Here is a 13,239-nt window from a genome sequence, read left to right on the forward strand (position 1 = left end):
CTCATCATCCCTGTTCAACAACTTGACGCACAATTATCTTTATAATAACAACAACAGCCACCGAGCTCCTCGAACGAATTCAGTACCAATATCTCCTCTGGATAATTAATGAAGGCAATTTAAAAACAGTTTAGTTGTTTCAGTTCCTTCCGTAAGTAACAAATTCCTTTTTTTCTGAGGAGATTTTACCTTTGAATGTCAGGTGGAGGCATATTCCAGTTTTCCACCCCGATGATTTCGTTTATTTGTTACTGCGACGTGTCATTACGGATTTATTTAATAAGAAATGGTCGTCTGAAGTTAGGAAAATATTTTTATTCGATAAAATTATCCTGTGAGCAGGTTTTGCGCGCACCGACCAGCGCTCGAGCCACTTTCAGTCAGACGCGCTCAACGTCTTTCTCTGCGCGCTCTCGCTCTACTAGCGCTGTGCACGCGCTCCACGAGTGAGCGCGAGAGGAAAAGACAAATGTCACTAAAATCTAGTTTTAAGAAGTATTTCCATCGCAGTTTGGCTGTTTTAATTTATTACGTATGACAGTGACTTATCAGGCCAACTACAAAGAGGTTTTCTATTAAAATAAACCTCGTTTTTGTCAACTCAAAAACGCAAACGAGACATATAAAAAAACTAAACAGACATAAACAAACATAATAGCATCACATAGGCATAACTGACAGTTTTTGCAATGTTTACAATATGTAAATGAGTGATTTTAGGTACTTATATGGTCTTTTAGGCTACTTTTATGTATAATGTACACTGTACTACTCAAAAGTAGGCTACTTTCAAGAATACGTTTTTTTTGTTTTGTTTTGTTTTGTTTTGTTTTTTTTTGTTTTTTTTTTAAGTGTATATAGGCCTAGCTGTTCCATATATCAAACTGGCATGATATTAACATCCAATACTACAGCTATTACATATTTAGTTATTTTTTATGAAGTGTAAACAAAAATGGCAATATTATGTTTTTGAACAGTATAGTGATAATATTATGGCACATGAATATTGTAATCAATATATATTTTTTTTTACTTATTTCATATTTATCTTCTCATATATGCCTATGGTTTAATCTTAAAAATATTGTGGCATCGCATCAGTTGTGTCGTGTTGTTTGAGGGATTGTGAATGAATGAGGTGTAACGCCATCATTTATCACTGCATGAGCTGAGTGATCTGTTTCTCTCGTCTCTTTATCCGCGACCTCTTTACAAACAATGACCCTGTGTCCATCCCACCCCCCTCCCAATCAAATGCAGTTTTGTTGTTTTTACTCACAGCTGGAGCATCTTTCTCTCTCTCTCTTTCTCTCACCCTCCTTTTTCCTCTGTTTGACCTGAACAACACGCCCGTTCTTCCCACGACACACTGCGTGGATTGTTTGGGAGGACGCAGGCGAGAAAAAGAGAGCTTGAGGCTGTAGAGACAAAGAAACATCTGGCTGTGTTAATGCACTTCGTCTAAATGTGAGCGTAGCTGTATATGTGTGGCTGCACACATGTGACCCTGTCCTGTTAGTCCACCACAATGAAAGTGTGTGTGTGTGTTTACACAGGAGTGTGTGCATGTGGAGTTACAGCATGTCTTACTCTGGCTGTATACTGCTATTGTTGATTAGGAGTCATTGAGACCATGTCATTCAGTAATCTATAACCAAATGATGACTGTCAGACAGTGTGGTTTGAGATTTAGGCCCTGAGCTGATGTGCTCCAGCTGCTAAAATAAGTTAGTAGCAAAATAAAACACCTTCAGCTACCATCCCTAACCTTCTAAAATCATATTTGGATCATATTTCACACGCACAAAAAATGGGGTGGTGCTAAAATGTCCCCCTCTCTCTTTCAGCAGGTGTGTTTTTTCACTACATACTGACTAATGTGTCTTATCATCATACATTCCATTGAATTACAAAGTGCGTGTGTGTTGTAGTTGTGTGTTTGTGCTCACATGAATGTGCAAGAGAATTTGTACTTGTGTGCTGTTTCTGTTTGCAGATATTTTAAGATAAAATATTGAAATAAAAAAATTATTTAGGGTACATTTACACAACAACAATGTATGAAGCCCTCACATGACAATCAAGAAAAAAGTTTAATTCCCTCGATTTGCTAAATCACGCGCGATTTACTATTCCCTCGATTTACTAAATCGCGTGCACAACTTACTATTTTATTCCCTCGATTTGCTAAATCATTCCCTCGATTTGCTAAATCACGCGTGATTTACTATTTCATTCCCTCGATTTGCTAAATCACGCGCGATTTACTATTTCGTTCCCTCGATTTGCTAAGTCATTCGCACGATTTACTATTTCATTCTCTTGTTTTGCTAAATCGTGCGCACGATTTACTATTCCGTTCCCTCGATTTGCTAAATCATGTACACGATTTACTATTCCGTTCCCTCGATTTGCTAAACCATGTACACGATTTACTATTTCGTTCCCTCGATTTGCTAAATTGCATGCACGATTTACTATTTTATTCCCTTGATTTGCTAAATCATGCACACGATTTACTATTTCGTTCCCTCGATTTGCTAAATCACGCGATTTACTATTTCGTTCCCTTGATTTGCTCAATCATGTACACGATTTACTATTTCGTTACCTCGATTTGCTAAATCGCGTGCACGATTTACTATTTCATTCCCTCGATTTGCTAAATCATGCACACGATTTACTAATTCGTTCCCTCTATTTGTTAAATCACACGTGATTTACTATTTCATTCCCTTGATTTGCTAAATTATTCGCACGATTTACTATTTCATTCGCTCGATTTGCTAAATCACACGCGATTTACTATTTTGTTCCCTCGATTTGCTAATTCGTGTGCACGATTTACTATTTTATTCCCTCGATTTGCTAAATCATGCACATGATTTACTATTCGTTCCCTGGATTTGCTAAATCACGCACGATTTACTATTTCGTTCCCTCGAATTGCTAAATCATGTACACAATTTACTAATTCGTTCCCTCGATTTGCTAAATCACGCGCGATTTACTATTTCATTCCCTCGATTTGCTAAATCATGCACACAATTTACTATTTTATTCCCTCGATTTGCTAAATCACACGTGATTTACTATTTCATTCCCTCGATTTGCTAAATCACGTGCAATTTACTATTTCGTTCCCTCGATTTGCTAAATAATTCACACGATTTACTATTTCATTCCCTCAATTTGCTAAATCATTCACACAATTTACTATTTAATTCCCTCGTTTTGCTAAATCATGCACACGATTTACTATTTTATTCCCTCGATTTGCTAAATCACGCGCAATTTACTATTTTGTCCCCTCGATTTGCTAAATCGCGTGCGCGATTTACTATTTTTTTCCCCTTGATTTGCTAAATCATGCACACGATTTACTATTTCGTTCCCTCGATTTGCTAAATCATGTACACGATTTACTATTTTGTTACCTCGATTTGCTAAATCACGTGCGCGATTTACTATTTCATTCTCTCGATTTGCTAAATCGCGTGCAAGATTTACTATTTCATTCTCTCGATTTGCTAAATCATGCACACAATTTACTAATTCGTTCCCTCGATTTGCTAAATCACGCGTGATTTACTATTTCATTCCCTCGATTTGCTAAATCACGCGCAATTTAGTATTTCATTCCCTCGATTTGCTAAATCATTTGCACGATTTACTATTTAATTTCCCTCGATTTGCTAAATCATGCACACAAGTTACTAATTCGTTCCCTCCATTTGCTAAATCATTCGCAATTTCATTCCCTCGATTTGCTAAATCGTGCTCATGATTTAGTAAATCGAGGGAACGAATTATTAAATCATGTGCATGATTTAGCCTATAATTTTTTTCTTGCATGTCATGTGCGGGGCTCAATAACGATGTACTAAAAATGTAAAAGTTTTTCCTTCACTATTTTCGTGACAGATGACAACGATTCCTGTTGACAAAAAACCACAAAAATGATTAAAAACGCTGTAAAAACGATGTCACTTTGTGAAGAAACAGAATAAACACGTAATATGCATGTACATGACATCACCGTTTTCACAAATTCGCATTTTTGTAGTTTACGATAACTTGCACTTTGAAACCCGTTTTCAAAAGTTTTCATTTTCTGGCTGCCAAAATGCAGTTGTCGTGTAAAATAACGCATAACAAAACGCATACAAATTTTTCCGTTTTTAGTTGAAAACAGTCGTGTAAACGGCCCCTACGATAAAACCCTTAATAATAAATGTTTCCATATGCACAGGATGAAGAAAATGTATTTTCAGATAACTTCAGTTGCAAATCTTTGAATTAATTAAAGAAAATATTTGAAACCCCTTAATTGTCAGTGTCCGGCTAGCAGGATGCTTGCCGTTCTTTTTCTAATGCCTTTTTTTCCCCTATAACATATTTTGGTGATCAACATGAATTAGATATCATTGTAAACACTCAGAATTCATCCTGTGAAAACCGTTTTGAATTCAGACATTGAGTTACCATGGAAATGGTACTTTAAAACCGTTTAGCGGGCTCCTCCCCTAGTGGGCGTTGTCATGTTTCAAATTACAAAATTTATATGAACTAATTTATAATCAAAACTTTTTTCTAACCTTGACAAAACACATTGTTGGAAAGGTCTGAGACTCAAGCTTATATATTTGGCGACTGTTTTATGATAGAGGTAATATTGTGACAGAAATTTAAAACATTTCAAAAATCAATGGAATGTGGGTGGCTATTTTGGGTATTACGCTTAAATAAGATCTCATAGGAACTTAAATTTTTGTGATATCAGCTTCAAATTTGGAACACGACTTGGTTAGGCTTTTATTTTGTAGAAATTCTAGAGTAAAAATTATTTTGTAAAATACACATTTTGTATAAAATAATAAATGTTTAATACAGTACATTTACTTGTCTTCTTTACAATGAGACCAACCTTATTGAATTTTCACATCTGTGCTCAAAAAGTTAAAGTTAAAGGGGTTGGAAAATCAAAACAATAAAATATTCTAAAACTAAATATATTCTCCAACCTTGAGTGAGTCTTACGAAATAATTCAAAATGACAAATAAACAAAATTATTGGGGAAAAATAGCCTATGTGTTGACCTCTCTGACATTGAACAATAAAATCTACACAGAATAATATTAAAAAAAAAAAAAAAAAAATTATTATTTAAATTTTTCATGAAACTTGTATTTTTTGGCAGATAACATTAGTAAATCTAAAGTACAAAAGAGAAAGAGAAACGTTTACTGTTACTGGACAAATGTAATCACCATAACAAATTTATACAGCAAGCCATTGTCGTCTGAGAACAAAATAAAGCAGTGCCATCAAATCTTTGTAAAAACATTTCCACACTGGTTCCACACTCCACAAGACTTCTTTTTTAAGTAATGTTTTTAATGCATTGATATTCTGTGTGTATATATATATATATATATATATATATATATATATATATATATATATATATATATATATATATATATATATATATATATATATATATATATATATATATATATATATATATATATATATATATATATATATATATATATATATATATATATATATATATATATATATATATATATATATATATATATATATATATATATATATATATATATATATATATATATATATATATATATATATATATATATATATATATATATATATATATATATATATATATATATATTTGCCTGGGCATTCATTTTAAAAACCTCAACATAAAATCCTGTAATCATGTCCTGCGTTGACTTCACTCCTGTTCACTAGGAGGCGCCAAAGACTAAACACTGGGCGAACCAGAGGAGAGGGAGCGAATCAAGATGGCGATTGGACATGCAGGTAAACCGCGCCGTTGCCATAGATACTGATTTTATTAGCGAAAATAAACGCAATTTTCCTCACATCACAGTGAAATCTTTATGTTTTTAATGGTTTAAAACGTTTCTCCGTTTTTTATATGGTTTAATTATTGCGTTATATGTCTGTCGAGGTCCTGTGATTTATGGAAAATCGGACTGTTAAATATTTTTAATATATAACTTTATGAAAATGCCAGAAATGTTTACTATTTCATGCGTTACAAGCTATTGCGCAGCAGATTTGATGTAATATGTCCTCAGTGAGCGTATTTGGATTCTTAAGGTTATTTTATTTAGTATATCAAATATAATTGTGTTTTTCCCCTTTAGGCAAACGCAACAATGTTGTATCCTTTGTGAATATCCACGGAATAACAGATCCTGAGCATTGATGAATGGATAGATGGACGGAAAAGAGAGAGGGAAGATAAGTAATACCGTCGAAAGTTTGGACAAATTACTATTTTTAATGTTTTGAAAGAAGTCTCTTTTGCTCGCCAGGGCTGCATTTATTTGATAAAAAATACAGAAAAATCAGTAATATTGTGAAGTATTATTACAATTTAAAGCTATTGTTTTCTATTTTAATATATGTTAAAATATAATTTATTTCTGTGATGCAAAGCTGAATTTTCAGCATCATTACTCCAGTATTCAGTGTCACATGATCCTTCAGAAATCATTCTAATATGATGATTTGCTGCTCAGTTATTATCAATGTTGAAAACAGTTGTGATGCTTAATATTATTTAGAAACTGTGATACTTTTTTCAGGAGTCTTTGATGAATAAAAAGTTAAAAAGAAAAGCATTTATTTAAAATAGAAATGTTTTCTAGCAATTTAAGTCTTTACTATCACTTTTTATGGATGTTTAACACATCCTTGCTGAATAAAAGTAATAAATAATTTGAAAATAAATAAAGAAATTACTGACCCCAAACTTTTGAACGGTACTGTATATTGTTATTTTAAATAAATGCTGTTCTTTCTTAACTTTTTATTCATCAAAGAATCCTGAAAAAAAGTATCACAGGTTATAAAATTATATTAAGCAGCACAAATGTTTCCAACATTGATAGTAAATCATAATATTAAAATGATTTCTGAAGGATCATGTGAATGAAAATTCAGCTTTGATCACAGAAATAAATTATATTTTAAAGTATATTAAAATAGAAAACCATTGCTTTAAATTGTTATAATATTTCAAAATATTACTGTTTTTTTCTGTATTTTTGAACAAATAAATGCAGCCTTGATGAGCAAACAAGACTTCTTTCAAAAACATTAAAAATACTAATGTGTCCAAACTTATGATTGGTTCTGTATGTGTGTGTGTGTATATATATATATATAATTACTTTTCATTTCCATTAATATTCATTCTTCTTCCTTATATTCATATTTGAATTGAATTTCTTCATCTAGTTTCCTAACACAATTAAAATTAGATTTATAGTAGCCTAATGTTTAATGACCATATTCAAATACTCATAAGGTATTCATAAGAATACTTTTGCATGTTTTAAGCCTTAATCGACACCAGCTCTCATCTGTGCTGCTCCAAATCCTGCTGTATCTCTCAGCAGCTTTCAGTGTGTTTTACTTCCTGTCCACCCTCTCCATGATCATCTACAAGAGTGAGTACTTAATATTAGTATTTATGTACTTAAAAACAGTTTTTGGAGGGATTTTAGTTGTTTTTGCTTAGTTGAGCATCACTAGAACTATTGCTCATGCATGTATACGGTTATGATTTGAACTAACCACAAGTTTTACATTTTATTGTATAACTCGTCCTGCACTATATCTAGTGTTTTTTATGCTGTTTGACAGCTCATGTGTTGAGTTATCCTGTTGGCCGACTCGCGCTAGACGTGTGTCTGCTGTTTCTTATGGCCGGTTTTGAGGTCCTGAGGGTGTACTGGGGTGAGTCTGGCAAAATCCTATTCTTGTTTTGTAAAAACATTTTCATTGTCCTCACGTCAGTCTCTCTTCTTCCTCAGGAGTCAGGGGTAACCTACAGGAGAGCGAGGGCTACACAGGTTCGAATCTGATTGCCACAGGGGCCACAGTGCTGCTGGCGCTCTATTTTGTCATTTGGCAGTCGTACGTTCTGCGAGCTGATGTCATCATTGGCGCCATCTTGCTCTGCTTGTACGGCCTGACAGGAATTGTGGGCCTTGGGACGCTGGCGCGCTTCACCAGGTCAGAGTTCACATACTTGTAGTTTTGGACACTTGGGTTCTGTATCAAAATCTAGTAAGCTCCCTTGCTTAGTAAAGCTGCATCATAACTCAGATGGATTTGAAATCCGTGTCATCCAAACATGGGACACTCAACTCGCAATTGACCCTTCACAAAGACCCGCCCCCCTTAGTTATTGTTGCTTTGTCCGACAAGCCATGGCACTGTCACGCCACACACAGTGACAAATACATCGCAGAGCAAAGAGGACACAACAACACATCGACAGACAAGACAGAGCAGGTTACTATGATATTAAACAAAGTCCCAGCTTTCAAATTGTGTCATTTTTTTAAGAAATTCGAACAATAAAAACTGTTTTGTGGCTCTTTAATGTGTCGTGACAGATTGCTGTAGAGCCTCAGCTCAAGCGGCTCGTGAACCGATCATCTATTCCTACTAGTTCATTTATAGCATCAAATAAACATGAATGAACATCAGAAGGAATGTTGTTTCAAATGCGGAAAGATGTCAGTACACACCATTTTTCAAGTTCAAGTCCACCGAGGTTAATCTTCTAACTCCTGACTGCTTTGTCAGACAAAATGGCAGATTCAGCGTTATGATTGGTTAGATCACTTGTCAATCAAACTCCCGGCGAAGGGTCAATTGATATCAGTTGAGTTTGTCTGTTAGCATGTTGGTAAACTTAAATGACACATAATAAACATAAAAACATATAACACACATGGATAATTAATTATAATTATGCTAAATGATTTCCGTTTCAATACATTTCGTTATGTAAATTATATTACACTGTTTTACACAAGACATTTTTACCTTACTGTAGAGTATAATGTGATTATCTCAACAGAAAAAACTTTCAGTCTCATGTGTTTTATGTAATGAGCACTGTGCAATTGTGAGTTGTTGTGTCTGTCTTTGTAGAGCATTTTGTTCAGTTCTAACTATGTAGGCAGCTTGCTAGGTTTTAGAACAGAGCCTGTAAGTTGTATATACACTGCCCTCCAAAAGTTTGGAAACACCCCTGGCAAAGTGTGGTTTTGGACGATATCAGCATAAATCCTTATCATTTTTTGGTGCAAATACATTAAAGTAACTTGACATTATCATTGAAGACCAGCAATAATAATTTTCATTTTGATTACATAATAATGGCAATATATACATGTCAAAGTCAGACATGCCCCTTTGCCAGCTGTGATTACTGGTTTAAACTTGGCCCAGGTTTGTAAAAGATTTTTGGTCCGCACACCTTAATAGCTTCAACAATTGATTGTCAATTAAGTTTAGAATCCAATGATCCAATCAGAACCCAGTTTAGGTCAGATAGCTGCTAATGGTGGATATTTTGATGAATCAAAAATGTAAGTTTTTTCTATGTATAAACTGTTTATGTAATAAAATATGTTTTCGTAGTTTGTGTTGTCCCTTATCAGTGCAAAATTATCACAAATTAAAAAGGATTAATGCCAATATTGTCCAAAACCCCACTTTTCTAGGGCGTTTCCTAACTTCTGGAGGGCAGTATATATGTTTATGTCCATGGCTTGGCTATCTGACGGTAACCCAGACGGTAACATCATTGTCAGAACAAAAGAATCGTAAAATGAGCGTGGGGACAAAGCAAAGTAAATCCGTCGACCCACGCCGAGCTGCAGTTACAGTGAACGGCCTCCTGAATGAACAAGACTTTAATAATTCAAACTCAGAGACTGGCCCTCAGAGTTTCATTCACGGGAAAAACACAGGAAACAAAAGAGAAGGACAACATTAGTAACATTAGGCTCCTTAAAGTCAAACAGCGTAATCTCACGTAATAGTTTCCGAAAGTCTACACGCAAAAGTCAGATATCTCAATACAAACTTAAAAACAAATCATATGAAATCTGAGCTGCTCTCCACATCCAATAATATCTGAGACACAGTTTGTACTGAGGTGAATCATAACCATCATGTCTTGTGCTTGCTTTAGCCTGGTTTCTCATGAGATGTATGCGCACTATTATTAAGTGTGCTTTATATTGAGTAAGTGTCTGTGGTGTTGATTGTGTGTCTTGTTCTCTTTTCTAGTGCTTACTCCTGACTCACAACATCTCTGTGGCTCTACAGCTGATAGGCTGCCGGAGATTTTAATTGCTATGCAACGGACTACAGTTTCCTGATCTGTAAATCCAAGTTTGATTACAATTTGTAATCTGTCATATATATAAAAAAGTATTTTCATTAAAACTGTTTGTTTTTAAACAATACCCTGATCTAGAATTGAACAGATTTCTCTGGAACACTTACTTTTGCAGGGCCTAAAACGAACTTTTTGCCACACCTGCCAAGGCCGGTAACTTAAGAAAATGTAACCGGCCATAAATATTTTACAGTCCATTAAAGTGTTTTGCCAAAAATGGCCGATTATGACACCAAAATTTTAGATACCATAAAAAATTTACCACAGCCAAAACTACTAGCCTAAATAATATACATTTAAAACATTATGAAAGACAAGTAACAGTAGTTTTCAGGTAGAGACATTGAATAAAGTAATCAAATGTAAAATAACACTAGATAGTTTTCACTTTATTAATTAAACATAGATTAATCCTTATTAAAGTTTCAAAGAGCAGTGAGTGATTTTTTCCTTTTCCTTTTTTGTTTGATTAACATTAAAAACACAGTCAGCAGCAGAAACATTAGGCTGCCATCACTTTAAGACCTAATGCACAGATCTAATATACTGAAACTGTACACTGTTTACATTCACTCAAGCCATAACCGACTATGTTTACTAGGATACTCGCTGAGATGTGCATTTTTCGACATAACTTTGTGTGAATATATCCGTTCAAGCACAAGACAACGTGAAACAGAGCTCATTTCTGTATTTGCACGCTGTCTGGACGTGCACTTCGATGGTTTGCACAAAACGAGCACAATAAACTTCCCACACAGCGTGTGGGTAACAAATTGAGTTCTCTTTTTGTGTCTTGAATATTTAAATTGGCAAGGCTTAAACTTTTGTGATGATGACGCACTGGCCTGTCAACTGTCCCGATCGTCGTTCATGTTTGTTCACGTTCATGTTCTCACAGCAATGCATTGTTAGAATTTATAAAAATGTTACCGGCCAACTGGCGATTGACACCGTTTCATACACTCGCCAACATCAATTTTTACTCTCATTTGGCGCTTGGTTAATTTTAAAATAGTTAGTTTTAGGCCCTGCTTACCTGTATAGGATTGGAGTTTGCATGTCTTGTGTACGTCATTTAAAAATGCATTTGTCAAAAAATATTATTTATTTTCTTTTTGAAGTAGACCAAGTTAGCAAGTACACTTTTAATGTGTAAGATTTCTGTTTCTTTTTTATTATAAAGTGTATTTTATAAACTCATTTTTAATAATCTATTAAGAATAATTACTTTTGTCTTTTGCACTTTTTTGTTTGTTTCAAAGACAAAAGAAAATAAAGAAGACCTTATCCAAGCATAAACTTGTCTTATGCTTTGTTTCCTTTGGTGTGACAAACAGAAAGGAAATATGTTTTTATAGTACATAGATAAAACTAAAACAATTATTACAACAGTAAAATTTTATAAATAACGTCACGTTTTGTTAAAATGTCCCTACATTTCACATTATCTAGAGAAATTATGCTGCATTTTTTATTTAAGTTTAAAACTTGTTGTTGACATATAATTTTACATTATAAATAGATTTAAAGCGATACAAGGTGTTATTTGATATCATATTCCCTCCATTACTCGATGATCCTCATCATCACAATGAGGTACAAATTCAAAAGGCACTTCCTGTAAATCAATTCTGTTAAAACACTCTTATTGTTTCTCACTTTAACTTACCTGCATACGTTTCTTTGGGTTAAAGAGTCCCAAAAATGATAAAATGTAAACATATTAATTTCATATTTTTTTATTTCAGGTTTGCTTTTACTGGCTGGACGGACACCCAGAGCTCTGACACCAGAGTGGATGAAATGGGGAGCTCTGATACCCGGACATCTGGGGCAGCCATGACATGAACACCTGCCACTGGGACAGATGAGATCTGGCAATTGAACAGCCACTGAGGTAGCCGTGACACAAACTTCTAGGACCAGGCAGTTATGACAGGAAGCCTGGAGACCAGGGTGGCTGAGTTGAGGATATCTGGGATTGAGATGACCGTGAGACAACAACAGGAGCCTTTGAAGTGCCTGTGGCAGGAACTTGGGCTGCCAAAACTGGGAGTACTGAGACAGAGCTCTGAAGCAGCCATGACAAGGAACCTGGGCAGGAACCTCTTGAATGACTGGAGCAGACATGAGGTGGCCATCACAGAAACCTTTCGAGTGGCCATAGGAGGATTCTCTGAGGGTGGACAGACTGGAATATCTGGGACCAAATGGCCTTTGGTGCTTGCTCTGCCTGGGGCCCTTGCAGGAATATCTGTGGAGGCAACAACACTGTTAAGTTGCCTGTGTCAGGACTTGCTGGGATTACTGGCATTGAGGAGGCATTGACAGAATGGTCTGGAAACCTCTTTAGTACCTGTGGGTGGCCATGATGGGGAAAACAACACCCAAAAGAAGGATGTACACATCCCTCCGGGAGCAGTACGGGCAGACGCAAATACTGCTCCCCCAAGCCAAAGCGCAAGACGCAACTCAAGGCTTGCTCGCCCCCGCAAGATGCAAAGGCGAGAGGAGGGATGGAAGCGTCTCCCATTGCATCCCTCTGGGAGCAGTACCGCCAGACGCAAATACTGCTCCCTCAAGCCAAGGCGCAAGACGCAACACGAGGCTTGCTCGCCCCGCAAGACGCAAAGGCGAGAGGAGGGATGCAAGCGTCTCCCATCGCAGCCCGCAAGACGCCAAGCTGCCACGAGATACGCCAACTGGAGTGGCCTTATGTAGCGACCTGAAACGAAACAGAAATAAGACTTGGCAATGTCATCCCCTGAGAAAATCAATTGCTTTTTAGCCAATCTTAGGTTCACTACCTTAAACCAGTTGTGGGACAGGATTAGCCCAAGTCCAAGTCGCCGGCTTGGCTTGTCCTGCAGGAGAGCCCTGAGTAGATGACAGCATTCTGTGCAGGAAGACGGGAGGGACGTATGATTGTTACCTTAAACCTTACAACTGCTCTATTTGA

At 35.7% G+C, this 13,239-nt stretch overlaps 1 protein-coding gene across 2 annotated transcripts; it reads left to right on the forward strand.

Moving 5' to 3' along the window:
- The first annotated feature begins 55 nt into the window (after positions 1–55).
- On the forward strand, positions 56–12,161 carry LOC137014681 (transmembrane protein 80-like). Of its 2 annotated transcripts, XR_010893882.1 has the most exons (8): positions 56–151; positions 5,789–5,860; positions 6,211–6,227; positions 7,428–7,521; positions 7,718–7,810; positions 7,888–8,089; positions 10,166–10,260; positions 12,029–12,161. XR_010893882.1 is itself a non-coding variant. In XM_067379130.1 (7 exons), exons 2-7 carry the CDS (start codon positions 5,842–5,844, stop codon positions 10,176–10,178), a joined length of 438 nt encoding a protein of 145 aa, XP_067235231.1. In that variant the 5' UTR covers positions 56–151; positions 5,789–5,841; the 3' UTR covers positions 10,179–11,584. The 2 variants fall into 2 exon arrangements, 1 of the variants encoding a protein (XP_067235231.1); XM_067379130.1 differs by lacking the exon at positions 12,029–12,161 and having other exon boundaries at positions 10,166–11,584.
- The last annotated feature ends 1,078 nt before the right edge of the window (positions 12,162–13,239 follow it).

Source organism: Chanodichthys erythropterus, chromosome 24, assembly GCF_024489055.1.
Source record: "Chanodichthys erythropterus isolate Z2021 chromosome 24, ASM2448905v1, whole genome shotgun sequence".
Lineage (NCBI taxonomy): Eukaryota > Metazoa > Chordata > Actinopteri > Cypriniformes > Xenocyprididae > Chanodichthys > Chanodichthys erythropterus.

Bases quoted from the DNA above. Each gene is read 5' to 3' on its own strand.
- LOC137014681 (XM_067379130.1), top strand. The intron at 7,522-7,717 runs GTGAGTACTTAA...GCTGTTTGACAG, and splicing joins CTCCATGATCATCTACAAGA to CTCATGTGTTGAGTTATCCT. The intron at 7,811-7,887 runs GTGAGTCTGGCA...CTTCTTCCTCAG, and splicing joins GGTCCTGAGGGTGTACTGGG to GAGTCAGGGGTAACCTACAG.